Source organism: Boeremia exigua (assembly GCF_020726555.1).
Source record: "Boeremia exigua strain MPI-SDFR-AT-0100 chromosome Unknown C7974scaffold_12, whole genome shotgun sequence".
Taxonomy (NCBI): Eukaryota; Fungi; Ascomycota; class Dothideomycetes; order Pleosporales; family Didymellaceae; genus Boeremia; species Boeremia exigua.
Window position 1 is genome coordinate 1,259,771 of NW_025763529.1, and position 26,071 is coordinate 1,285,841.

At 56.5% G+C, this 26,071-nt stretch overlaps 12 protein-coding genes across 12 annotated transcripts; 6 read left to right on the forward strand and 6 right to left on the reverse strand.

Moving 5' to 3' along the window:
- Window positions 1-142: 142 nt before the first annotated feature.
- On the reverse strand, window positions 143-1,707 carry C7974DRAFT_403597 (uncharacterized protein). The gene has a single exon (XM_046142858.1). The coding sequence runs from the start codon at window positions 1,495-1,497 to the stop codon at window positions 400-402; it is 1,098 nt and encodes a 365-aa protein (XP_045992904.1). The 5' UTR covers window positions 1,498-1,707; the 3' UTR covers window positions 143-399.
- On the reverse strand, window positions 1,708-2,039 carry C7974DRAFT_403598 (uncharacterized protein). Its single transcript, XM_046142859.1, has one exon. It carries the CDS (start codon window positions 2,007-2,009, stop codon window positions 1,794-1,796), a length of 216 nt encoding a protein of 71 aa, XP_045992905.1. The 5' UTR covers window positions 2,010-2,039; the 3' UTR covers window positions 1,708-1,793.
- On the forward strand, window positions 2,020-3,452 carry C7974DRAFT_437129 (uncharacterized protein; the record flags this gene model as incomplete). Its single annotated transcript, XM_046145168.1, has 3 exons — window positions 2,020-2,039; window positions 2,336-3,356; window positions 3,399-3,452. The coding sequence occupies 3 exons, from the start codon at window positions 2,020-2,022 to the stop codon at window positions 3,450-3,452; spliced, it is 1,095 nt and encodes a 364-aa protein (XP_045992906.1).
- On the reverse strand, window positions 3,354-5,088 carry C7974DRAFT_403600 (short-chain specific acyl-CoA dehydrogenase mitochondrial precursor). The gene is made up of 2 exons (XM_046142860.1): window positions 4,616-5,088; window positions 3,354-4,563 (listed from the first exon to the last, which is right to left on the reverse strand). The coding sequence occupies exons 1-2, from the start codon at window positions 4,943-4,945 to the stop codon at window positions 3,562-3,564; spliced, it is 1,332 nt and encodes a 443-aa protein (XP_045992907.1). The 5' UTR covers window positions 4,946-5,088; the 3' UTR covers window positions 3,354-3,561.
- A 225-nt stretch (window positions 5,089-5,313) lies between these two features.
- On the reverse strand, window positions 5,314-11,023 carry C7974DRAFT_466279 (uncharacterized protein). Its single transcript, XM_046146321.1, has 6 exons — window positions 10,653-11,023; window positions 10,426-10,599; window positions 10,172-10,378; window positions 10,034-10,122; window positions 7,545-9,989; window positions 5,314-7,497 (listed from the first exon to the last, which is right to left on the reverse strand). Exons 1-6 carry the CDS (start codon window positions 10,795-10,797, stop codon window positions 5,506-5,508), a joined length of 5,052 nt encoding a protein of 1,683 aa, XP_045992908.1. The 5' UTR covers window positions 10,798-11,023; the 3' UTR covers window positions 5,314-5,505.
- Window positions 11,008-12,031, forward strand: C7974DRAFT_403602 (ubiquitin-conjugating enzyme/RWD-like protein). The gene is made up of 4 exons (XM_046142861.1): window positions 11,008-11,289; window positions 11,339-11,418; window positions 11,471-11,596; window positions 11,646-12,031. Exons 1-4 carry the CDS (start codon window positions 11,217-11,219, stop codon window positions 11,784-11,786), a joined length of 420 nt encoding a protein of 139 aa, XP_045992909.1. The 5' UTR covers window positions 11,008-11,216; the 3' UTR covers window positions 11,787-12,031.
- Window positions 12,032-12,035: 4 nt separating this feature from the next.
- On the forward strand, window positions 12,036-13,002 carry C7974DRAFT_367470 (uncharacterized protein; the record flags this gene model as incomplete). The annotated part of the gene is made up of 3 exons (XM_046139872.1): window positions 12,036-12,105; window positions 12,155-12,315; window positions 12,364-13,002. The coding sequence occupies exons 1-3, from the start codon at window positions 12,057-12,059 to the stop codon at window positions 13,000-13,002; spliced, it is 849 nt and encodes a 282-aa protein (XP_045992910.1). The 5' UTR covers window positions 12,036-12,056.
- A 35-nt stretch (window positions 13,003-13,037) lies between these two features.
- On the reverse strand, window positions 13,038-13,870 carry C7974DRAFT_443483 (RWD domain-containing protein; the record flags this gene model as incomplete). The annotated part of the gene is made up of 3 exons (XM_046145452.1): window positions 13,038-13,623; window positions 13,672-13,752; window positions 13,804-13,870. 3 exons carry the CDS (start codon window positions 13,868-13,870, stop codon window positions 13,073-13,075), a joined length of 699 nt encoding a protein of 232 aa, XP_045992911.1. The 3' UTR covers window positions 13,038-13,072.
- Window positions 13,826-15,237, forward strand: C7974DRAFT_62100 (TPR domain-containing protein). The gene has a single exon (XM_046146976.1). The coding sequence runs from the start codon at window positions 14,036-14,038 to the stop codon at window positions 15,173-15,175; it is 1,140 nt and encodes a 379-aa protein (XP_045992912.1). The 5' UTR covers window positions 13,826-14,035; the 3' UTR covers window positions 15,176-15,237.
- Window positions 15,238-15,974: 737 nt separating this feature from the next.
- C7974DRAFT_62153 (sterol-sensing domain of SREBP cleavage-activation-domain-containing protein) lies at window positions 15,975-19,830 on the forward strand. Its single transcript, XM_046146977.1, has 2 exons — window positions 15,975-16,209; window positions 16,289-19,830. Exons 1-2 carry the CDS (start codon window positions 16,178-16,180, stop codon window positions 19,674-19,676), a joined length of 3,420 nt encoding a protein of 1,139 aa, XP_045992913.1. The 5' UTR covers window positions 15,975-16,177; the 3' UTR covers window positions 19,677-19,830.
- A 51-nt stretch (window positions 19,831-19,881) lies between these two features.
- Window positions 19,882-21,654, forward strand: C7974DRAFT_403610 (casein kinase II regulatory subunit-domain-containing protein). The gene has a single exon (XM_046142862.1). The coding sequence runs from the start codon at window positions 20,307-20,309 to the stop codon at window positions 21,417-21,419; it is 1,113 nt and encodes a 370-aa protein (XP_045992914.1). The 5' UTR covers window positions 19,882-20,306; the 3' UTR covers window positions 21,420-21,654.
- A 1,819-nt stretch (window positions 21,655-23,473) lies between these two features.
- C7974DRAFT_367483 (fungal-specific transcription factor-like protein) lies at window positions 23,474-25,981 on the reverse strand. The gene is made up of 3 exons (XM_046139873.1): window positions 24,905-25,981; window positions 24,544-24,795; window positions 23,474-24,501 (listed from the first exon to the last, which is right to left on the reverse strand). The coding sequence occupies exons 1-3, from the start codon at window positions 25,895-25,897 to the stop codon at window positions 23,485-23,487; spliced, it is 2,262 nt and encodes a 753-aa protein (XP_045992915.1). The 5' UTR covers window positions 25,898-25,981; the 3' UTR covers window positions 23,474-23,484.
- Between the last annotated feature and the right edge of the window lie 90 nt (window positions 25,982-26,071).

Sequence of the window (26,071 nt, forward strand, 5' to 3'; positions counted from 1 at the left end):
CCACCTCACCGCCCGTACGGCAGTTGTGATTCGTCACTAAGAAGACCCTGACATGCACGACCCTACAGTATGCACGACACTACTAGCAGTTTTGTACAGAGTGATCTCCTGATAGCTGCGCTGAGCACATTGTTGGCTTCCACCCTCCCAACGCCGGATGGTAGCCATCTGAACGGCTGCTGGAGTGCGGTTCTTTCGACTGGCCTCACGTCTCCTTTTACAGGTTGAGAGGCATTTTGTTGGGTGCATAAGACTTCATCAACGCGTCATGACATCTCGGTCGTTTCAAAGCGGTTTGGTCTATTCCCCGACTCTGACCGAGCAACTGCAGCCTTATCACCGCGATAGTTTCGAATCAAACGTACAATAGGTACAATACTTTCCTCTTCCATGTGTCCACTATTTGGTGGAGACCCCTTTCTCGATCTCACCGAAGATCTTAACACCATGTCTGCCCAGTGCAGTACCCACACCAACGGCAGCGGCACCAACCGCTCGCATCCTCCTGTAGCCAGCTGCATCATCCACACCGCCTACCCCAATGATCTGGATATGCTCGAGTTCTTTGTGCTGGAAAAGTAATCCTTTGATGGTATACACATTCCCCAACGCAAGCGGATGTAGTGGGGCACCCGCGAGCCCTCCGATACCCGTTCCTGTCGCCGACTCCAGTGTGCGGTGATATACTTCATGCGAATGTCCATCTGAGGAGCTCTCGAGTTGAGGCGCCAAGAGAAGCGAGGATCCGAGCGTATTGCAGGAAGTGATGAACGTGATGGGACAAGGCAGGTGCGCCGGCTGTGCCAAGGCAGAGTCCTTCAACGCTTTGATCAAGCCATTGTACTGGTCCTGGTAAGTATACGGAGGCGTCTTGATACCAATCGGGACATGAGTGTGGCCTGTATGCGGATGGGCTGATGTGCCATCTTCTGATATCTGTCGATCGATCTCAACCTTTAGTGCATCAAGGTACGTCGACAGAGAAGAGGCATCGTAGGCTGGTGGAGGTTTCCCTGGAATGTTTGGACACGAGAGGTTAATCTCCATCGCGAGTACCATCCGCACGTCGCGTTGATACGACGTGATGAGCTTGTAACAGGCAACTACATCCTCCGCAGAACCTGTCACAGAGATGATGACAGGTTTAAAGTGTTCTTTTCCTCCTGCTGGGTGTGGTGGGAGACCTTGGCTTATGGTTTTGATGAAACCTAGGTACTCTTCCAGAAGTATCGGACTATAGCCCAGTGTATTCAGGCTCCCTGTCTCGTTCGGGTTTCCTCCTTGGTCGACATTTGGAGAAGATGCAGTATGGCGAGTGGGATCATAGAAAGCGAACTGGTGGACCGCGGGGTCATTTGGAAAGCCGTTCAGCAGAGATGTCCGCGTAGTGATAGCGCCGGTGTAAGCACAGTCATACAACTCTTGGAGTTGTTCGAGCGTAGTGCACCATGGATTTGCGGAATTCAAGAGTGGTGGTGTGACTGCAAGAGGCGCCATTGACGTGGTTGCGGGGATACAGAAGCTGCGTTGATCTCACCAAAACAACAATTGTTGACTCTGAGCTCATTCAAAGAAGACCAAGCGTGGATAATGAGGATGTCAAGCACGCATCACGATCGCGGCAGCTGGCTACCCCGCGATAGGTACCGGTGGACGAAGGTGGGGCTGATAAGATGGGTTGTACCCTAAACCTCTCGTAACATCACCAGGACCTCAGAAAGCCTAGACAGTACCTTAATTGAATTAGGAGCTCTATCTGACACCATTGGCTTGATCGAATTTAGATTCGATGTTCACACTGCTTGCCTTGACGTAGGATGACGCCCGGGCATTACGAGAGGCGCTTTGTCGCCGCCTAACCCTTCTTGCTTTGTCACCTGTGAACCAAACTTGGAACAAATATCTCGACAAAATAAGTTTCTTGTCGATATGGCAGACACGCCGCGGTCAAAGAAAAAGCGAAGGGGGGGTCCAAGAAGAAGAACAGGCAAGTAGAAAACAGCAATCATCACAAGTCATATGCTAATTCAGTCAGGATGGTACGTGTAACGCAGAACTAACCTACTCTTCAACTGACTGTGTATAGTGATACTTGCAAAAGTCGGCACATTCGCTGTGATGAGACCAAACCCATTTGTGGCAACTGTGCACGCTTAGACCTCGATTGCAAACGAGATGATAGTGCATGGAAAGTCAACGGCACACAAGACCATCCTTCGCGTGAACCACAGCCACGCCAGCAAGAGAGTCCCGATTCCCATCCCGAAGGACCAAGCTCCACATTGGACATATTCAGATCGCATCTAGACGACCTCGATGAGCTGATCGAAGTCAGCCCCCCGGGCATCGGGCCAGCAACAGCAACCACCGTCACCCCCCCAACAACAACACCAAGCAGCATCTCAACAGACCGAACGACAATCACCTCCGAAGGCGCCTTTCTCCTCCAGACCTATGTCAAAACCGTCGCCACCTGGATGGACCTCTTCGACCACTCGCTAACCTACCAACTCCGCGTCCCGCCCCTGGCCCTCGCCTCCCCGCTGCTCTTCCACTGCATCTGCGCCTTCACCGCCAACCACCTCGCACTCTCCAACACCAGTCTCAACGCGTCCTGGAAGCTCGTCGCCGTGCGGCACTACGGGCTGGCGCTACGCCTCCTAATCGACGCGCTGAGCACGCCGTTCAGCGAGACCGCCATGACGGGCAGCATGCTGCTACTCAGCTACGAAGTGCACGGCGCGATCCGCTCGGCGGACTACCGCCGCCACTTCCTCGGGCTCACGATGCTGATCAAGGCGCACGGCATCACGGCGCAGTCGCGCGGTACCGACAGAGCCAATTTCTGGATCTACTGCCGCCATGAGATAGCCGTGGCGCTGGCGAATGAGCGCAGGCTGGTGCTGGATCCGGAGGAGTGGGCGGTGGCCTGGCGCGAGGGCGAGGGCCGCGAGGATGTGCTCGGGAACCAGATGATGTGGATGCTGGCGCGGATTATCAATCTTGTGTTTGGGGCGGAGGGCGCGGCAGCGTCGAGTAGGCCGGCGCGAGAAGCGCTGTTGGAGGAGCTGGAGACCTGGCGGGCGGGGCTGGCGCCGTGCTTTATTGGGATTCCGTATGGCGAGGCGGATGATGATGGGTTCTGCAAGGTATACTTTACGGTAACGGCGGCGGCGGCGGCGGCCTTCTGGTATCATATCGCTCATATCCTGCTGTATACGGAGCCGGTGTTGCAGGATGAGAGTTATATACCACTGATTCAGGACCAGGCAATGAAGATTACAAACATCACTATTTCGGACTTTCCGGCGGCTTTGAAAGTGTTTTCAACACATGGGCTCTACTATGGTAAGATGGTATATCAGCTCCATGTTCTTGATTCCGCTGACCTCGGGCAGCTGCTAAGCACATTAAAACCATATCACAGAAGGCGCGGGTATGGAACGTGTTGAAGGATATCGAGAGGGACACGGGATACCACACACGATCAACGGTGAAGAAGCTTCAGGCACAAATAGATGAACGAATCACGTCTTGATCATATGATCAAGTGCTTCCAACCTACAACTTCGACGAGCCCTTAGGTCTCTCCATAGCCTTCGTCTTGCTCTTGAAGTTCTTAACAAGCTGTCTCACACCTAGGTCGAGCATGACGTCCTCACTCCCACCGGGAATCCGAATACCAGGTACCTCGCGGTAGATGCGCTCAATGAGCTCGCCCTGCCCGCTCTTTGTGTACCCGTTCCCGCCGAAGAGCAACTGTGCCGTTTGCGCACACTCGTTCAGCACAATACCCGACTGTGCCTTGACCATGGCCGTCAAGCCGCCGAGCTCAATGTCCGCCGTCGCCTTCGGCAGCTTCGTCATCTGGTACACGAACTGCTCGACCCACGCCCACTGGCTCTCGAGCAGGGCACCCGCCTTCGCCAGCCGGTGGCGCACAACAGGCTGGTCCACGAGCGGCTTGCCGAACGCCTCGCGCTTGAGCACGTACTCCATGGCCGCGCCCAGCGCAACACGTGCCTGTCGTGTCGCCCCAATCGCGATCGTGAGGCGCTCGTGGTTGAAGTTGGTCATGATGTACTTCATGCCCATGCCCTCCTCGCCAATCAGGTTCTCGACCGGCACCTTGACGTCGTCGAGCTCGATGAACGTGGTCCCCGCGCTGACCTGCCCGCCGACCTTGAGCCGCCGCATGTTGACGCCCGGATTGCCCTTCAGCGGGACCACGAGCATCGACAGGCCGGCCGGGCCGGGGCCGCCCGTGCGCACTGCCATGGAGCTGTACTCGGACCAGATGCCGTTGGTAATCCATTTCTTGGAGCCGTTGACGATGTAGTGTTTCCCGTCGGGGGTCTTGACGGCCGTGGTCGTGATGTTGGCGACGTCGGAGCCGGCCTCGGGCTCGGTGATGGCGATGCAGGTGCGCTTGCGGCCGGTCAGGAGGTCGGGGAGGAAGCGCTCTTGCAGCTGCTGGGAGCCGTATTTGATGATTGGGGGTACGCCGAAGGCCATGCCGGTTGTGAGGCTGCCGCTGGGGCCTGCGAGGCCGGTGCGCGCCATCTGTAGTATGTCAGCTGCGAGTCTTACGATATGGAGGAGTGAGAGGGCGTACCTCGTCCGCGTAGATCATGGTGTGGATGTAGTCCCATTCGTCGACCTTGACGGCACCGAGGATGTCGGTAATACCCAGCTTCTTGAGCCACTCGACAGGCAGCGGCGCGGGCAGCGTTGGGAGCAGCATGTTCGCCTTCGCAAACGTCTCGAAGACGTGCGGCGGCACTGTCTCCTCTGTGTCCCATTCGAGGCCCTTCTCAATCAGATGCTTGTCGACGAACTCGCGGCACGCTTTCTGCCATCGCAGATGCGTTTCCTGGTAGTATGGGGAGGGCAGGCCGGTGATGTAGCCCGGTTCAGAGAACGGGACGTAAGCTGTAGAAGACATGGCGAGAGTAACTGTAGTGAAGCTCGGTGAAGGCCTGCATTGTGAAGGTGTCGCGCGGCTATAAAGTAGTCGGCTGTGGGGGTGGAGAGTCGAATCTGGGGTAAGCTTTTGGACCGAGGTTTGCCGGGATCGACGAATCGCACGCCGTACGTGGGACGCAGCGTTCACGCATTCATAATCATATCTAATTGGAGTTTCGGACTCAGAGTGACCGAATCACAGACAAACCAAACACTGTTGAATTGGATGCATTTGATATTGTAACGTGTGACGCTTTTGACAAGCTGAGGCTTAATTGGCACCAAGTTGCATTCCGTAATTCAGAGGTGGTCCAACAGCAAAGGCAATGCTTCTAAATTCGAAAAGTAGCTAGGTACAAGCAGACAAGGTAGTATAAAGATGTATTTCATCTATCCTGCTCCTAGACTATGAACATTCCAACGTTGACTCGGTCGCTCGAGTCATTACACACGTATCCGCCACAATGGACTAAGCCTACATGCTCCAGCTTCTATTCAACCCACCAGTCCTCGAGTGTGGTTCCAAATACGCACTAGTCCCTACTCATCATTCTCATCATGCTCGTCGAACTCCTCTCCGACCATGTCCGTCAGCTTCAGCAAGCGCTCAAACACCACCGAGTCCTGACGTGCCGCTCTCGTAGCCTTCACAAGCAGCGGATATAGCCGATGTAGATGCTTCCTATGCTTTGACTTAACCCCTGGTGCATCCGGGATGGCTTTGGGCTCGCTCTCCAATTCTTCGAGTCTGGCGAGCACATGCAGGAGCTCCTTGCGTTGCGAGTCCGGAGCAGGCATGCGTCCGCGAAGCGGATGATCCGCAATGTACGTCTTGAGCGGCACAGCGGCGCGCAAAATGAGGTAGGGCGCTGCTGCCTGGGCGAGCTTGGTGTGTGAGGTCCCATCCGAGTGTGCAGTGACGAGTGTGAAGAGTTCGGAAGTGCATGCATAGCTCATCTTTGACCGGAGATTGGCGGGCAGAACAGCGGTTTGACCAAGTCTAGTTTTGTAGAGATCGTCAAGTGGGGAGGTCGCAAGATCCGGAAGTTCACCTTGCAGAGGACTGTGGACGAGGGAGATGGAGAAGAGGTTTCGCGTGTACGTTCTGCGGAGGGAGTCGGGTAAAGAGGCAGAGTTGAGCCGCACGGTGATCAGATCGCGTAATTCTGTAAAACATTGGATGTCGAAGTCTTGGTCTGTCTCTAGAGAAAGTGGGGGGTTCTCCGGATCGAGATGTTGAGCACATGTGATCTGATGAGCTATGTCGACCACTGTGGACCATATGTCGTTCAACGGATCACCGCTGATGCCGCGGGCCTGTGCTTGTGAAAGACCTACTTGTAGCATGGCTATAGCAGTGGTCGTGGCTTTCTGCCAGAGTGTCGGAGACTTTCCTTCCTTTTGCCATGCATATTTTTCTTTAATCGGCCGGGCTAGATGTGACAGGGCGGTGTTGAAGGATCCATCCGTGTATATTTGTTTGCGTTCGATGTGCCTAATGGCCACCTCTTCAAGCATGGTCATCGACGCTTTGGCAAGCGCAACAAAGGTGGGCCCTTGTCTCTCTGATTGATGTGCTACCGATGTGTATGGTAACACACTGAAGCGACCTAGCAGCCCAATTACGTGTGACGGAAGGTTTGGTCCTGTGGTGTCGATGAGTGACAAGCACTCAAGGATCCTAATTTGGAGTGGTGTCATGGTATCGACGTCCGTTGAGTAAGCAATGACATTGGACTCGATGATGCAGGTCTCCAGGTGGGACAACATCGAGGGAAGGTCCGAGTCAATGCTCTGACCAGCCAACCGATAGATTGCCTTGAACGCGTCCGCATAAGCCACGAACGCTTCTTGATTATCCCCAGGATCCGTGTTGTGGGTATCAAGGTAGCTTTTCCAAACCATAGCTGTCTCATGCAGAGACGATTCGCCCAATGCTTTTGTGTCAGACAGATGTGACAGGACAGTCGTGATAGTTGTAAAGACGCAGGAACCAATGGCGTGCGAGCCAAAGGCGAAATACTGCTGCAGACGGTCTAGTATATTTGACCATGATCCACCAAAGGTAGCAATGTCATCAACCTTTTGTAGCCGCATGGTAATGAGTGTGCTGACACTATGCAATAGGACTTTTGTAGTCTCATTCCAACTCGCAATGTCAGCAGCAGTATTGCGAGGGCCGTGTCGTACAGCACTCTGTGAAGCAAGATTTGCTGATATTGCTTCCAACAGCACCGCGCGAAGGCAAAGCATCCATGCATCTGAGGACAGTTGATCAGTGTAGTTCTCGAAGATTCGTTGGATCGTTTGAACCGCTGAATTTCGCACTTCAGCGCGCCTGTCTGTGGTAGTAGAGCACAGATTCAGTAACACCTGAAGCCATAGAGAAGGCGTATGGCCTCCTTCTGAGTTTGACTTCACCAAGGCCTGAATCTCGTCAAATTGCTGGGCGTCTCCAATCACACTGGGGAGCGAAGCAATGTCGCTGCGCGACTGCAAGAAGTCCGACACATTCCAAAAGAACGTAATTGCCTGTTGCGATTAGCCCTGCCAAAACGGTCTCCAGTAAATGATCTTACAGTGAGAGACATATTCAGGTCATCTTGCTGCCCACAGAAGTTGAGTAGAAGCTCTAGCAATGTTGAGAGGCAAATATCAGGGACAGATGCCAGAAAGTCAGAGCAGATGAGCTGAATTGTCGCGAACGCAGATCGGGCCAGCGGTCTTGAGATCACCCGAGTTTGTGATACCGACTTACGCAATCCGCCCTCCTCCTCCTCTTCCGGTATGTTGTCGCTGGGTAGGAAGACGCTCAGCAGGCTATCAAGCACTGATGCCCACCCTGCAACGAGTGATTCGCCACACTGCTCAATGACATTTTTCAAAGCGTCAAGTGCTATCTGGTGTACTCGAACGTCTGTGTCGCTGTAATCACCTTTTGTCTTGATGTCGTTTAGAAGAAGCACTGAGATCTGCCGCTGCAAAGTCGCTAGTATCCGCGCTTGGATTTGCTCACGCTGTTCATCGTACATGGAGATCTCAGCGATTTCCCTGACGGTTCTCGACAAGATGTCAGCTGCAAGCAGTCTAGATGCTGACGCTTTGCGGTTATCGGCGGAGAAGCGGACAACCTCATGGACGAGTGTATCCCAACCGCTCTCCGCGGGGTCATACTGTGACAATCTAGCCTCATTCAATGCGGCCAGTTCGCCAATCTTGTTCAAGGCAAACGCTGCATCGCGAGAACTAGTGTCAGTGTTTAACGAGATCCTGGACACACTACCAAGCCTCCGCTGGCGAAGAACTTGTGGCCGGCCTGCTACTATAGGTGTCATTTGACCGCTCTCAGTTGGAGCAGGGTCACTGAGCAGAGCGCAAAGTGCTTGCAGCACCTCAATGAAGGATTCGTTCGGGAAATCTACCGTGCTTTCAAATAGTCTGCGGGCAGCAGCTTGCACTGCTGAGGTCTCTGCTTCGATCTTCTCTGCGGCGCTCTCTGATCCAGCGAATTGGGATGAGCCTCGATTGCCGCTTTGGTGTGACAACGACAGGACAAGATCAGCGACTTGCAGAGTCTCAAAGACTATCGACCACGCGGACTGAAGAGTTGGCCCCAGAGCAATTGCGAGGTTGAGTAAAGCTCGCAAGCAGAGTAGATTACGGGGACCTAGCGAGGGTATATGTGTGTCCGATGGGTGTCTGCTGTTGTCTGCGGAGACCGAGGATGCCTGGCTTACCAGGCTGTCGACACTTAGCAAGCCCTTTGCGTTGTTGAACATCCCATTTTGATCTGACGTGGCTGCCTTGGGAGAGGCCACGTTCGCGACCAGCAGATTTGAGGGAACAGCCGCTTTGCCCATAGTGGTCAGGAATGCGTCGCGAGGTGTCGCCATTCTGAGCAGACCCGCAACTTGGGTGAATTTTTGGATTGCGCGAACCAGAGCGCGATAATAGTCTACGTCTAGAGATGCGTTGAGAAACGTCGAGCAGGTTGCTAGAATGGCAGGCCAGCACTCTGTGACAAGCATCGATGACGTCTCTATGTAGGCATATCCGGGATGATCACTGAGGTCAAGCGGGTTGACGGGTATGGTCTTCTTCCGGAAAGATTGTGTCCTCGATAGTCGCTGTACGACTTGATTTGATGGTAGCTCTTCTCCTTCTTGAATAGCTGTGTCATCTGTCTTGGTCTTTTTCCGGCTTTTGCTCTCGTGATGTACTGTCAGGGGCAAAACGAACCTAGCCAGGCTTTCACTGATATTGGTAATACAAGTCAAGACAAGGCTATATATGTAAGTTTCTGGTAGGGCAGGGGGGTCTGTCTTATCGAGATGATCGATGCATGGCGTTTTCATGGAGCTCCACTGCGCACTTATTCCAGTCGGACGGCTGCTGCTGCGGTCGCTGACAGGCCCGCCGATATCGCCTGCCATCGCTCCTGCAGCGGCTGCTGCTTGATCAGATCCTGCGATGCTGTCGTCGGCATAGACAGCTGGAGCAGTAGATTGCTGGCCTAGACCAATCAAAGCAGGTTTCTCAGTCGCTAGTCGGACAAAGGATGCCAAGTTGTCACCGAAGATCTTTTTCTTCCCTTCTTGAGCATCGAACTGATGATAGATGGCCAGAAGAAGCCGCGAGTCAGCGTATATGCCTCGAAAAACCTCAAGGCAGAGGGCACGCTTCCACAGTTGTGATGCTTGCGGGTCGAGCATGTGATTGAGTAGCCCAAGTGCAATCTCACACTCTGATGGGAGGACCGTCAGGTAGTTGCGTATGATCAGGTTCAGAATCCGAATGACACGCACGACGACCGGGAAAGATAGACGATCTGATAGCGACCGTATGATTAGAGGCATGAGAAGGTTTCGCAGTATATAGACCTGTTCTGGGTGCTCAACCATGATTTGACCGTAGTTCGATAGAACTGCTTCGATCAGTTCAAGTATTGAGGCAGGCGGGATTGTTGAGAAGCGAATGAACGCTGGCTTTTCCCCTGTCACCAGAAGGTTAAGGTCGTTGAACACCTAGCACTGTCAGCGAAGAATACATCGACGAACACATCACAAACTTTGTATGCATCATATGCTGCTGGTCTGACGGGAACAGGACCATCGTCTCCTTTTACTTCAGTGACTGCTGGAATCTCGAGAGCTTTCCCTTGAAACCCAGTTAGAATAGTCCACGATGTAACTTAGCGAGTACGTACCATCTTCGATGGCAACTCGGTCGAATATTGCTATGACAAGCTGCTGCAGGGTAGCAGCGGCGGTGTTGCTGACTGCTGGGCTCTTGATGTTCTGCAAGCCGGAGCATATCTGCAGTATTGTGGAGAGAGGTTCTCCACGTATCTCATTTGGGTAATTCTGTAGCAGTGAAGGCAGAGCCTGCAGTATTTTCAGCTGAACGTCATGTCCTGGACATGTTAGCATTTCTCCTGCCTCACTTGCTCGCAAACCATACCCGATGTTGCAGACTGCCTAAAGGCTTCGAGAACCTCTGGTAGCCGGTCTCTAGGCAACGCTCGGGACACGCTTAAACGCTGTAGGCAAGAGACAGCAGTAGAAGTGAATTTTGCATTTTGAGTACTGCAGGCGATCAAGAATGGTGTACAGAATTGAGGTCGTCTTGAGAGATCTTTCCCTTCAGTTAGCATCGATTCCAACCACTTTCACGTGATGATCGCTTGCCTGCAGAGAGCTGAGCCTCGGAAGTGTTGGAAAGCGATTTGAGATCTTGTAAGGCTTTCTCTGCCGCCGTTCGAAGCTCTGTGTTCTTGCGCTTCGAATCCGAGATCAAATTCCCTAACTCCGCCGCCAGAAGCTGGGCTGTCATGCTGCGCGGAGAACCAACAGAAGTATGCAGATGCTGTCCATGGATAACAGCAAGGCAGAATTATAGAAAGCGAACCTTGTATCAGCCAATGTTGAAAGGTAACTTGTCCTGTCAGGTGAAGCTTGCGGTTACGGAAGGCGGTCAACGCACCAGCCGCAGGACCCTTGTCGACCCACGAGCTCCTTCCGCGTCGTCATAGGCCAAGATCCATGACAGCCAAACTGAGCGCCGCAGCAGATGTGCGTGTTCTAGCCTTGCTATTTCTACTTCCTTGACACGAGACCCACTATCTCAGTCCAACCACTCGCAAGCACGAATCGCTTTCGCGTACACGCGCGACAACTATCACCACCAGCTCAATAGCGGGGCAAACATCCCACTCCACTGCGCCCTCACCGCACAACCACACAACAACAATCATGGGTGCCAAAGTACCGCGCAACTTTCGCCTGCTGGAGGAGCTTGAGAAGGGAGAGAAGGGTCTCGGCGCTGGTATGAGCACTATTACAGTCAGGCGCGAGACAATACTGAACGCAGACAGAGGCATGCTCGTATGGACTAGACAACGGCGACGATCTGTTGATGTCTGACTGGAATGGCACGATTCTCGGCCCGCCCCACGTATGTTCTGTGCATACTCATCTGGCGACTGCGTACTAAACTTTTCGAATAGAGCGTCCACGAGAACCGCATTTACAGCGTTTCCCTTCATTGCGGCCCAAACTACCCCGATCAGCCGCCTGAGATCAAGTTCACATCCAAGATAAACCTGCCCTGCGTCAATGCGCAGAATGGCCAGGTAAGCAAGGCTGAGGCTCCATGGCAAGGCATCGACTAACAGCACTTAGGTCGATGCTTCCAAGCTACCGTGCCTGGCACAGTGGAGGAGGGAGTTCACAATGGAGACCATCCTGATTGAGCTTCGCAGATACATGGCTCTGCCCCAGAACAAGAAGCTGCCCCAGCCTCCAGAGGGCTCCACCTTCTAAGGCAACGAAGCACACCGACGAACGACACGAAAGCGAACATTGATCCAAGCGCGGATTGACCAACGTGCATATGTATGGAGTTTTGGCCGCTCATATCGAATTTGAGGGCTCGAAGGATATTAGGAAGTACAAATGAAACTTGAATACTATCCAAAGTCTGCGAGCAGCTCAGCGTGGACGCAGTTGCTCGACGACACGTGACTATGTGATTTGTCGCGTTCTGAGAACAGCTCGGAACTTTCAACCCAACACCACCAAGCCGTTCCATGCATGCCCAGGTATCTTCAACCGATCAAGTCGACAGAACATCGTGTCGCAGGTCCGTGAATTGCGCATATGTGCACTCCACTCGCTGATTGGCGTGCCAGCGATTGCTCTGTACAGAGCACTGCTCTCAGGATGCTCCTCCGCGGCCCTCCCAGATGACGAACGCAAATCGCTGAGCAACGCGATCCGCAACAAATTCCGTCAGAACAGGAAGATTCAAAGCCCTTACCAGCTCGGACTAAGCTTCAAGCTCGGCTTCGAGGTACTGCCCCGACTCCACCCTCCGCGCCTCACTACTAACCCTCCTCAGACCGTCGACCAACTCGATGCCGCAACCGCACCCAACACAGCTGCAGCAAGCACCCTCGCCCACCTCATAACCACCCTTCCGCGCGGCCTAACCCGCGGCCCACCCACGCGCCGCCCACCCACCCCCGCACCCGCCCCGCACCCCTCCGGCAAACACCCCCTCGCGACCCTCCCCCCCGACCGCGCCGTCCTGAACGTGCGCCCCTACGCCCACGTTACCGGCGCACGCAAAGTCCCCGTCATCGCCACCGCCAACGGCGTCCCCTTCCTGCGCCTTACAAAACCCCAGCCCGCCTCGCTGAGCCGCGTGCTGCGGCAGAAGCTCGCGCGACGCATCGAGCACTTCCACCAGCGGGTCGAGCTGCAGCACTACTGGCTGCCGCTAGCGCGGCAGGAGGACGAGTGGGACGCGCTTATGGGGTCGCAGGGGATTGAGGGCACGGAGGGGGGGTGGGCGGATGTCGTGGTCGAGGCGGAGCGGGAGAATGGGATGATGTATGAGGCGGAGATGGCGAGGGATAGGGAGGTGATTAGGAAGATGCAGTGGATTGTGGACGAGGAGACGCGGTTGGCGCTGAAGGAGGGGCAGGAGGTTGTGAGGGGGCGGAAGAAGGCGCCAATACGAGTGCTCAAGCCTTGATGCATGGGTGTCTTGCGCAGTGATGTGTGAATTTTTGTTTGGCAAAGGGGTATATACGCCTGCGACTACCTCACGTCGCAGAGACGTTCAGGTCCTTCAAGGCCTGTAGATCATCACCCTCATCCTCGTCGTCACCCTTGCCCACAAGACCCTGCTGCCACAGCTCTTTCCCTGTGAGTTTCTTCTCCTCCTTGGCCACGCGCTTCTTCTTATCCTCGGCCTCCTTCTCCTCCTCCGCCACGCGCTTCTTCTCGTCCATCTCAGCCTTGAACTCCGCGCTCCACTTGAGGAAGGACTCGCGCGTCACCACCTGGCCCTGGAACTTGCGGTTCTCTTCTTCCTCTGCCTTCGCAGCCTCCATGTCTGCGAGCGCCTGCTTTGCGTTCTGGCGCTCGCTGATCAGCAGCTCCGCCGAGTCCTTGAGCACCGTCACCAGCGTGAATACCATGGCCATGCCCAAGCTTTCTTCAATCGTGTCTGACAGCGAGTCCAACAACCGCTGTTTATCATCTTGAATGTCCAGATACGGGTGCTTCGGCGCATTCGGGGGCTGTGTTATGTCGAGGCGGGGCGCTTCGTCGGGGTAGGCGGGCGGGTATTGCACATTGAGGATTATTGTTGCTGGGGATGATCAGTGCCGAAAGATGCTTCAGGGCCAGCAATGCGTACGTCCTTCGAGGTCCTTTGCATCTTCCTCGCCTGGTGTGACCTCGAGGACTATCGCGACTCGGAATTCTGTCTCGGAAACATCTGCGGAAGCGTGTGAGCATGGTGTGAAGACGCATGGGGTGTGTGCGGTACCCGTGATTTCGTCTGGGAAGATCGACTCGAGGACTTCCCTCTCTTCTTGCTGATCTTCGACACCCATTGCGCAACTGCTATTACAGAAACTGTGTTGTAGCAGCTTACAGGTGGGTAGGGTTCTGGTGGATGGCGGGGACTAGCGCGGCGGCCCCCGTCATTGGTCTTGAATTTATTTTCTGGTCGGACATCTTTTCGCAACACACCTCAGAAACTCATACCACCCTGCAACATGGCGAAAACAAAACCGTCGAACCGCGCTGGCGACGCGAAAAAGAAGTCCAAATCCGGTGACTCGAAAAAGTCGAAAGCCTCAGCGGAAGAGCTTCTCACACAAGCCGCTCTCCTCCTCCAGACCTCGCAGCCAGAGGAAGCCCTCGTCGCAGCGAGAAGAGCTCTCAACATCCTTCAGCCGACCTCAAAGCCCACAACAGCCGCCCTTCCTGCACTCAACCTTCTCGGTGAAATCAACATCGAACTGGGCGACCCCGACTCTGCGCGCGAAGCCTTCCAAGTCGCCATACTTCTTGACCCCGAGGGTGCGCATGACGGCGCCGAGAAGTTCCTTTGGCTGGCACAACTCAACGAGGATGGCGGGGCCGAGTCAGTACGGTGGTTTGAGAAGGGCATTGAAGTCTTGAGGCGGGAGATCGACGAGCTGGGAGAAAGATTGGGCAAGAAGGCCGAGGTCGAGGACCTGCTGGAGGAGAAAAAGATGAAGATTGCAAACTCGCTGTGCGGTATCGCAGAGGTCTACATGACGGATCTGTCCTGGGAGGCAGATGCCGAAGCACGGTGCGAGGCAGCAGTCACAGAAGCTCTCATGGTTGCGCCAAACAACGCAGAGCCATTGCAGACGTTGGCCTCCATACGGATATCTCAACTCAGACAGGAGGATGCACAGGCAGCACTGACAAGGAGCATCGAGCTATGGAAAGATCTGGAGCCAGACGACCCGAAAATGCCCGAGTTCCCAACCTTGATTAGCTTAGCACGACTGCTGATGGAGGCTGACATGGAAGACGACGCCATTGACGTACTCGAACGACTCGTCAACATAAACGACGGCAGTGTTGAGGCGTGGTACCTGGGCGGCTGGTGCCTGCATCTACTTGCTGGCAAGCAAAAAGCAAAAGAAGGAGATAATGTGAAGACCGTTACGTCGCTGCTGAAGGCTAGTCGCGAGTGGCTTGTCAACTGCCTCAAGTTGTACGGCATGCTGGAATACGAAGACGAGCGGCTGAAGGAGCATTCCGAGGAGCTACTCAAGGAGCTGAACGACACGCTGGGCCCGGCTGTTGAGGGCGAGGAAGATGAGTGGTCAGACGATGAGGGCGGTGAAGATGACGACGAAGAGATGGAGGGTGCTTGAGGCTGCAGCTTCGGGATTAGTAGGTGCTGAAGCTGGTTCCAGAAGGAAGGCGCAGACGGCTGCCAGACGCCAGACGCCAGCCGCCAGACGCTAGACGCCTCTTCCATATGCACTCAGCTATGGTCTAACCTGCAATGCACGCACACTCTGAACGCAGAATGGTTGCTGCTGACTGCAGGGGGTGTAGTATTCGGCTCGCCCTGCTGGTGACATTCCATTGCTCACAGAACGCAATAAGCACCTTCGCGGTCCCTGTCAGTAACAGCCCGGTGCTACAGGCTTTGTGGAAGTCCCAAAGCGGACGGTGCTTGAGGCTCTCCGGAGAATTGAGCACCTGTATCACAGGTCCTGCATGCCGTGACCCGCTGGGCAGGCTCGGCACTGGGGTACTCGCTGTATGTAACTTGTGATCTGCAATTGTACGTCGTCGCGGATGTAGCCACAGACAGTCAATTCCAAGTTGTCGGGTCTTACTCTTTGCTTTTGTTGTCCGTGGTGGAGGCTCGCTGAAATGGCCGATGCAGGCACCATCCACGGCATGCCTTGAACCACGCCGCGAAGCAGTGCCAGGCCTCTGTTGTCGCTGTAACTGCATTGAGACACTCCTGCACGGCCTGCCCGCCAGAAGTGCTGGCCATTGGCGCGCCCGCACCCAGTGTGTAACACCAAGCCCCCATCCGTAAACCCACTGTGATCGCCTCTTGGCGAACTGGATGCTCGACGTGCGCGCCCGAACGCCACGAAAAGACAATGATGCGTTTCGCTACCGCCCTTCGATCTCCACAAGTCCCGCCATTCGAGCTGCGCCGTCGTCCGCCGAGTGGTTTGACTTGACTTGGACGTCTAGCGTTGCTGCTCCGCACCTTCCATGATTCAGTCCGGCATCACCCCGCGACGTCTCTTGTTGCTGCAGTCGAGCGCGCGTGCGTTCCAAACCTTCAGCTGAGATCGCGAAGGTCGACATCTCTGCAGGCTGGGGCAAGCCCCGGGGAGGAATTGTAGATGATTTGGTTTCTTCTTTATCCGCTGCGAGGGTAAGTCCCCGAAGCCGCGAGGCATCTGCACTCGAGGCCTACGCGTGCGCAGCAGAGGCACAAGCTCAACACCACCCAGGACGACCGAACCGCCCAAACTCTCGCCCGCCCACCCGATCCGCCGCGCCTTCCACGCTCACGGCACCGCCACCGCGCAGCACTGGCAGCTATCCCTCGTCGTTACCATCAGCGTCTCGGTGCTGCTCTGCTTTCCGGCCGTTTTCCAGGCCCACAGCCCCGCTGCTGCCGGCCTGCGCAACCTCCCGCAGCATGTCTGGACCTCGACGACGGAAGTCGAGGGCGATCGCCCGGCCGATGTCGTAGTGCGCCAGGCCTGGGTGCACGGCGACTACATGGGCGCTCTCAACCAGAGCGTGCTGCGCAAGGCACTGCACGTCCAGCATGCCCTCATCAACGGCGGCTTCGACGCCAAGAACCCTAGGCCGGCCACCATGTTGGTGCCCGACCATCTTGGCTGCGTCGTGCCGGGCCGCGGGGAGCGCTGGGGCTGGCAGTCGCCGCTGATGTACTGGGCCTGCTCGCAGGAGGCGCTGGATAGCGACAACAACATCCTGGCGACCATCAATGCGCGCAGCAGGGACCAGACGCCTATGAACCTTACGCTGCGGCCGAGCACAGTCTTCGCAGGCAAGCGCTTCATCAATACGGAGCTGCAAGCCGCCGACGCGCTAGTTGTGTCTCTGTTCGACCGCACCGAAAACGCCGATGTCGAGGACATGTGGACTGCACGCGCAAGAGCGCTGGCACAGACGCTTGAATCCGACTGGGTCATGTTTCCTCAAGACGGGCAAACCCTACGGAACAGTCTATACGAGTTTCGTCTGAAGCCAATGTCGAGATTGGACGACTTGTTCCTTGCCGCCTCGTACATGGCTACCTCAGTCTACGTCATCTGGAAGATGATGCAGCTACGCGCCGTCAAGAGTTGGTTCGGGCTACTCATCACCATCGGCGTCAAGATGGCCATCTGCATCATCGCCAGCTTCTCCTTGTGCACATGGCTCGGAATCGATCTGGCGCGGATACCGAGACCCTGGTTTCCCTCCGTGGTGTTCTGCTACGGGCTGGGGAACATATTTCGGCTGATCAACGCCGTGCTGGAAACACCGCCAGAAATGCCTCCGCACCAGCGCATCGGGAATGCCCTGGGCGAAGTGGGCCATTTGTCCCTGGCAGTTGCTTTCCAGAATCTGGCCCTGATCTACCTGTGCTCACGATTCGTGTCGCCCTGGGTGGCTGACTTCTGTGTCTTTGCGGCAGTAACGCTCGTCTTCGACTTTGTCTACCACCTCACGTTCTTTGTGGCTGTCTTGAGTGTGGACGTACAGCGCATGGAGCTCTCTGATTCAATCGGACAAGCCCATGGCTCTAAAAGGCGCCCAGAACGACAGTCGTGGTTCGCGGCACTGATGGAAGGCACCACGCCGCTGAGCACACGTTTCGCTGGCACGGTCGCCATTTTTTCCATCATCTTGGCCATCAACTTGCATTTTTTTGACTTTAGTGACCAGCAATTATCTTTCGCTACCGTACGCAAGAACTTCATGGCTAAAAAACAACGCCGGAGCACTGGAGCTCAATGGGCGTCTCCCCCAATCAACCAGGCAAGAACACCAGCTGAGTGGCTGAAGCTGCAAGATCACAACACGGCAAAGGAACTGTTCGCGCTCATTAAGCCTGGGGCTTACAGCTTCATCGCTCGCATCTACGACCCAATACTTGTCGTCAGAAAGGGAGCGCAAGGACGAGACAAACCGCAAGTACCCACTACACTGATAGGCCATCTTCGGCGGTTCGCGCAAGGCCACACTTTCCCAGCAGCTCTCATGGCAGTATTCCTCATAGCTGGCGTCACGCTGCTGATGAACTACCTCTTATGGACCGGTCTCCCTGAGGTCACAGATGAGGAAGAGGACAATGAAGCCTCCTTCTCTGTCAAGACCCTACCCTCACAACAAACGCTCGACATTGTTCACATGTCGGCTTGCCCCAAAGGCTACCTGGTGGGCATCAGCTTGGATAGAACGACCTCGATCTGGATGACTGGACGGACAGGCTACATGCCTACAACCTTGCAGACGGCCTGCATGAAGCCAAAGCTATGGCCGATTGTAGCAAGTGCGATGGACGAGAGCGGCACCTTCCTCGCCATTGCTACTGACGCAGGACGTATTGGTATGTGGAGTCTGCCTACTTCTCGATTCGTCATGTTCCCGAACGTCGACTTTCGGGGACAGGTCCCAGCGCTATTCTCTTTCGTCAGCATCATGCGCCATGACAACGAGAGGCCGTATGTCGTAATCCTCAGCCCAGACGGCTATCTCACCGAACTCGAGGCACGGACTGGCATACACCGGACCAAGCGCATTAGCGCTACTGCCATACTCTGTGCTGAGATCTACGTCGGTGCCAGAGGCGAAGCGAGCCTGGTGTTCGTGTGCAAACCAGGCGAAGTACATGTCTTGTCGCTGCAGGAACCTAACAATACCTCGTCTGAGGTTGTTGCTAGTCTGGATCCCGGACCGCCGCCTGACAGCAATCCCTCCAAGATCCAATGTCTCCATGCTGTACCCAGTCTCGGGTTGATTTTTGCGCTCCGCGATGAGAGAGCGGAGATTTTCGATTTCAGTAGCAAGGCTCTGATACATGCCTTCGAGATCGGTCACCTAAAGCAACATTCTATCCGGGTTATGCATTCTGCACGGCGCCAATGTCCGTGTGGTGCACCGGCTGTACAGACGCTGTCAGTTGTGTATGCTGAGCAAGACCGACAACATATGATAATGCAGACTTTCAGCCCCGAAGACTCTTTGACATCCCAGATCTGTCTCGGGAAGCCACTGGACAGAGCAAAACACGCTTGCCGAGGGCTTGATAGTGCCGCAGAGGCTGTTCTCTGTGTCGACTCCGCCGGTGTATGGGAGTCAACAGGGGCCTCCAGCGTGGTGGGTGTGCGCAGGCGCACACCATCCGCTGGTGCTTCATCCGTCACATCAGATGATGAGGAGGATGTGCCGAATTCGATAACCCCTACTTCAGCCATAAGACAGCGTGCCAGCAAGCCAGAAAGCGCGCTCGTCTCGTCCAGGATCACCAGCGCTTTCACCACCGACCGTCGACACACTTACACACCGACCGACGAGGCTGATTTATGGGAAGCCTGGTCATTGTCCTCGACCGGCGACTTCCGTGCGCGATCGTTGCGATCTGACGACCACAACGAGCTGGAAGACGACGTCGAAGACGATCTTTTCGTAGTGGCGCCGGGCCCCATAACAAGACTGGCCAAGCGGAGTGTGGCAGTGGGATTTGGCAACACTGTGAAGATCATCACGATCGGCAAGGAGCTCTTCGATGGCATGACGGTGCAGAGTGGAGGCCATGACATTGACCTCGGTGGTTACAGGGTGCGAGGGAGGCGAGGGACGGACCGAAGAGCTCTCTGAGCATTCACTCCTTATACGGCGTTCAGGATCACAGGGCTTGGGCCATTTTCAGCGCGGCGTTACGCGGGCGGCTTGCTTCATCTTAATCGTACATGAGCCGCAGTGTAGAGTTTATAAAAGAATCTAAACTTGTGACCTAGCGTTTTTGTCTTTGTCGTGAGTCAGTCATCCAGTTGGAGTTCTACAACCTTGGAACGCCGCTTCAATCACGTGCGAGAGCCAAGGCTGGCTCCAGGAAGCGACGACGACACTCCGTCACGGCAGCTCTCGAGCGACCTCTGCTGAACGATCCTAGCAGTACTATTGGATGTAAAGACGTCCCTCACGCGACGGACCTCAAGCCTCACCATACCCGCCCGTCGATTGCTACCCCGCCTGGACTGCCTCGCATCACCACGCCGAGCCCCACAGTCGCTCCTGCGCGCACCACACGACACGCGATAAGACGCCCGACAGCACGCTTGTGAAGTGTGCCAATCTCGGCAAGGCTTCTGTCGGCACCAGAATCGCGCATTTGCGTGAGACCGACTCACCACCCCTCATCTACAAATTTGACCTCGTGGTCCGGCACGCGCGGACTGGAATTGCGCCTTGCCCTAGGCTGCCAAACACCGCGGCGCACGTCTCAACATGTCGTCGTCGTCGCAAGTCACCGAGTCGTGGGTCGCGTCCTTCTGCGGCTTGCTCGGGCACGAGTACTTCGCCGAGGTGTCGGAGGATTTCATCGAGGATGACTTCAACCTTACGGGCCTGCAGTCGCAGGTGCCCATGTACAAGGAGGCGCTGGAGATGATCTTGGACGTCGAGCCTGAGGACGACGACGAGGACGAAGAGGAAGAAGAGGACGACGACGACGACGACGAGGTCCTGGGCGACGAGCGGGGCGCCTACCGCCGGGCGAGCGACCGACGACATCTGCGGATAGCTTCAGATCTGAGCGTAATAGAAAGCTCGGCCGAGCTCCTCTACGGCCTGATACACCAGCGCTACATCACCTCCAGACCGGGCATCCAGCAGATGGCCGAGAAGTACGAGCTGCAGCACTTTGGCACCTGCCCGCGCGTGAACTGCAACTCGTGCAAAGTGCTGCCCGTCGGCCTGAACGACAGCCCCGGCCACGAGACGGTCAAGCTCTTCTGCCCGTCGTGCCTCGACGTCTACACGCCGCCCAACTCGCGCTTCCAGACCGTCGACGGCGCCTTCTTCGGCACCACATTCCCCTCCCTCTTCTTCATGACCTTCACAGACCTCGACATCAGCGGCGGCCTGCGCACGAGCACATCCGCCACCGTCGACGCGCTCGCGCAGCTGCAGGCCCAGAACTCGGAAGCCAAGGCGCGCAACAACACGACCCCGGCGAACGTCACGCTCATCAACGGCGTCGCGCCCAACAACCTCGCGCCCGGCCTCGGCGTCGGCTCCATCTACGAGCCGCGCATCTACGGCTTCCGCGTCAGCGAGCGCGCCCGCTCCGGCCCGCGCATGAAGTGGCTGCGCATGCGGCCCGCCGACATCACCGAGCTCGACGAGACCCGCCGCTACTGGGACGACCGCGCCGACGACGACGACCGGCCCGACGAGGACGACATGAATATGGTCGACGTCGCCGACGGCAAGCCCGGGGCGCCCGCGAACCGCACACGGAAACAGGCGCGCACAAGACGGCGGCCGGCGAACGGCGCGCCGCTGCCCGAGGGCGCCGTCGATGCGAATGGCGTTGCCGTCGAGGCGGCGGCTGGTTAGCGCGGGTGGATGAAGCGAAGATGGTAGGGGTGCACACGAGGATACCAGATCAAATATGCAGTTGCAGTTGTACGTTCAATGATAGCGAACCAGGCGCTCACGCGAGGTTGCTCACACGAGTGCTCTACACATGAATCAGTCTACGGGAGTGCTTGGTCGGTCTGTTTTAACAAAGGCCCGCAGTTACGCAACGCAAACTCCCGGACTGCTCGACCTACTGCTCATCATATATGCTATATACACCACACACATCCACACACATACATACCACAACCCCCCCCCCCCCCCCCCTCTCCTACACCCCATCTCCGCACACAGGCAGAAATCAAGCCCCGCCCAGACAACGGCAACACAGCATCCCATCTGCGCGCACAAGCGGCATTTATACATCCCTGTGCTCGTTGCCGTGCGTGTATCGTGTCTGTTTATCTCCGCTATGTGTATTCCCACTGATTATGTCTACATCGTGTAGTACTAACTACTGCCCTGTGCAGAGCTCTGGTGCTGTGCGATACTGTGTTAGTGGTGTGTTTCGTGGTTTCTAGTGCCGCGCTTTGGTACTGTGTGATAGTGGTGGCGGTTTGTCTTGTAGTTTACTATACCACCCTCCCCCCCCCCCATCCCGTCCACACCCCACCCACGTCCACGTCCCGCACCACCTCCTCCCTGCATCGCTCGGCGCTGTCTACTGTATTGCATGGATTAGCGCTGTCTACTATATTACATACCGTTGGTCTACTACACCCGCGTCTTGCTTCTGCGCTGGGCATGCGCTTTCGACGCGCTGGGGGTGCGGTTCTGAGGCTGTGCTAGGTTTGCGGGTTGGTGCTTTGCTGTTTACTATGCACTGTGTGGGCTTGGTGGGTGCTGGGTGGTGCTTCGTGCGTGGTGCTTGGTTTGTGGTGCGTGGTTTATAGGGTGTTGGTTTGGATGTGTGTACTATATATATAGATATGTATATATATATACATATATATGTGTGTGTATGTATCTATATCCGTGTATATACACATGCTTACCTAGTTACTTCTACTTACAAGCTAACTTTGGCACTACTTATAACAAACTTTCTACGAGTTTTACACTTTATTGTCTAGTCTTGCTAGGCGCTGCGATCTAGTATATATCAACACTACCTTACCATTCTACCTATCTACGTTCTATTTTCCCCATCTCTACACCAACTATGTGCCTCTCTTGCCCATCTCTCTTCCTGTCCCCGTCTTCCTCTTGGGATTGGAACCTAGATCCCTGAGCCTATTCTGTTACTATGTCTGTTCTAGCTGTCTGTTTGTAGTAAGAAATAGACTAGTAAGGTTATAAGTGTCCCTTCAAGGTGCTGTGTTGTAGCGTGTTGTATGATAGCATTATGTTATGTCGCAGTCTGGCGTAGAAGATGACGGTGTCTGTTTAATAGTAGGCCAACGTTCAACAGTAGGTCTCTGTTCAAAGACTCGGTTCGAGAGTGTCTGCAGGAGTCTCTCCTCAAGGGTCTCTGTTAAAGCGTACGTCTCTGCCCAAGTCTCTGTCCGCGCTGCTACTATGACAAGTATCTCCGTCAAGTGTCTCTGTCAAGTGTCTCTGTCAAGTGTCTCTGCCAGGTGTCTCTGCTCAAGCGTCTCTGTCAAGTGTCTGTCATACACAGTACGCGTCAACGCAGTACCCCATCCATAGTATCCCATCCATATTATCCCATCCATAGTATCCCATCCATAGTATCCCATCCATAGTATCCCACCCAAAGTATCCTATCAATAGTACATAGTAACCGCAGGGGGGGACAAGAAACAAGGGCCAGTGAATAGCAACCCGACATTCGATATTCAATATTCAAACAGTATATACAACATCACTCCGCGCTCGCGTGCAAGCGCTGATTACATGCTCGCAGATACCCTCTAATGACTGCTTTCTCTCTCTCTCTCTCTCTCTCCCTCTCTCTCTCTCTCCCTCTCTCTCTCTCTCCCTCTCTCTCTCTCTCCCCTCTCTCTCCCCCCTATCTCTCTCCCCCCCCTCTCCTCTCCCCCCTCTTCCTCTCATCCCCAACCCCAACCCTTCACAAACCCTAAAACAACCCCCCCATAATCCTCGCCAACTCATCATTCTCAGTCCCGTACACCGGCCCCTGCCCCTGCCCTTGTCCTTGTCCCTGCCCTTGTCCCTGGCCCTGTCCCTGGCTCTGGCTTTGATTCTGGCTCTGCGAGCCACTATACCCATCCCCCAACCCATCGAAGCCGTGCAAGTTGAACGTGCCGCCCGCGGCCTCGAACAGCGTGGTCAGGTCGAGAGCGATGTGCTGGGGCGTATCGAGGTTCGCGGGGTGCGCGGCGTCGAGGTTTGCGGGGTGGTGGGTGTGGAGACGGGTATCGAAGGACTGAGACTGGGTGTCGTCGTGTCTCCCGCCCGCCCACCCGGCCATGCCCTCCTCGGCACTCACCAGCCCCAGCCGCGGCCCGACCTCCTTCAGCGCGCGCACCGTGCGCCATAATCTGCGGCTCACATAGCTCTTCCCACTCAACCCGCGCACGAGCTCGAGCGCCATGTAAAACTCATCTCTACACGTGGCCGAGAACTCGGCTGGCGCATGCGCAACAGCGAGAAACAGCACCGCGAGTCCCGAGATCAGGAAGTAGTTGAACATGGTCTGCTGGCAGCGGTAGATGTCGCTGGTCTGGTTGACGTGGGTGAGTATGCGGATCGAGTCTTTGGCGACTTTGACGACGGTGTGGGCGAAGGGGAGGTGCGTCATGATGGTGGTCGCGGTGTGCAGGACGGGGCGGTAGATGAGGATGCGCATCTGGTTTGCGCGCAGGTAGAGCAGGATCTGCAGGCGCAGCAGGGCGCGCGGGGGCGGCGGGTGCGGCGGGTGCGCGGGCGCGGCGTCCGGGTGGGTGAATTTCAGCGGGGCGGGGATGGCGCGGTGCCAGGAGAGGACCTGGAAGTCGAGGAACGAGATGTCTTCCTTGCTGATGGCGGGGTCGGAGGGCGGGGTCGAGGCGATGGATTTCCAGACCTTGCTGCCGATGGCCGAGTAGGCGATCATGGCGTTGAGGTAGGGGGTGGAGGTGTGCGTGGAGACGTCCTGGGGCGTTAGCGAGGCGGGCAGCGGGCGGGAGGGACTCACGGGCTTGGGCAGGTTGTGGTCCAGGTCGGCGTCCTGCAGGGCAAAGGGCATGCCGGTGCCCAGGCTCCAGCGGCGGTCGAGCACGTAGACGGACCAGAAGATGCGGATGGCCGAGGCCTGCTCGTCGGGGTCGGGGAAGAGGGTCGAGTAGGTCTCGCGGCGGTGCAGGCCCAGCTCGAGGCAGTGGCGGGCGGCGAGGCCGATGATGCGCCAGGCGAGGCCCTCGTCGTCGCGGGTGAAGTGGTACATGCCCTGGGGGGTGAGTAAGCAAGACTGGGGGAGAAGACAAGATATAACAAGATGATATGCAAGCATGGGATAGCAATATGATATGCAAAGCATGGGAAATCAAGAGACTCACGGCCAGGGTCAGCAGGCTGACGCTCTGCAAACTGACAGGCTCAGACAAAATGCGCTCAATAACGCCATGCACATTATCAAACAGCCTCTCACCCAGCGGATGCGTACCACCACCCTCCATAACCAGCGTAATAGCCAGCACCAGCTTCAGCACGCTCGTCTGATCGTCCATGATAGAGTCCGCGCCGGGCATGGCGCCCTGCATCAGCCCAGACCGCGCGGCGGCCTCGACAAACGAAAACAGCAGCTCCGTGTAGCGCAGCACCTTGTCCAGGTCCAGGATCGGGTACATGATGCCCTGCTCCTCGTGCCACACGTGCACCAGCCGCAGCGCCTCCTGCTTGGAGATGGCCCAGATGGGGTCCTTGTCGGCGTGCAGGGCGAGCGGGGCGGCGGCGAAGGGCGGCGAGGCGCGCGGGGAGGGCGCGCGCGCCGCGGCGTCGTCGTCCGGGTCTGGGTCCGGGTCGGCGGTGATGCCCATGGTCTTGAGGCTGGAGCGGGCGACGCCCAGGTTGAAGGCATTCGCGGTCGGGCCGTGGAAGCGCGGGTGCTTGCTGGCCGAGCGGGTGCGCGGGCGGGCGGCGGGCGGCGGCAGCATGGGCGGGTAGTCGGCGAAGGGCGTGCCCAGGTCGGGCAGCGAGGCGCTGGGCGGGTCCGGGCGCAGGGCGCGCAGGCTGTGGAAGAGGTCGTCGACCTGGTGCTGCAGGCTGGCGATGTGGGCCGTCATCTGCTTGAACTCGTCGCTCTCCTTGAAGTTGTTGCAGCAGTTGGGGGCGTACAGGCACTCCAGGCTCAGGTTGCCGCAGCGCTGGCACGGCGTCTGGCCGTTGCACTTGATCTTGCGCCGCTTGCACTCGTTGCACGCGATGCTGATGTAGCGGTTGCGCTTGGCCCGCGGCTGCGCGGCCTCGTCGCCCTTGCGCTTCGCCGCGCCCTCGTTGGGCGGGCTCGTCGTGTCGCTGCCCTCGCCGCCGGGCGTGCGTCGCGGGCTCATGCTGGGCTGGGGTGTCGCCGCGGTGCGCGTCGGTGGTGCTCGCGTCGGTGGCCGCGTCCCCGTCCGCCGCCCGTCGCGAGATTGCGGGAGTCGTGGGTCATGTACGAATGCGGCCCGGCGGGTCCATGATCGGACCTATTTTGCGGGGAAGCCAGGGTCGGCAGCTTTCGCCGG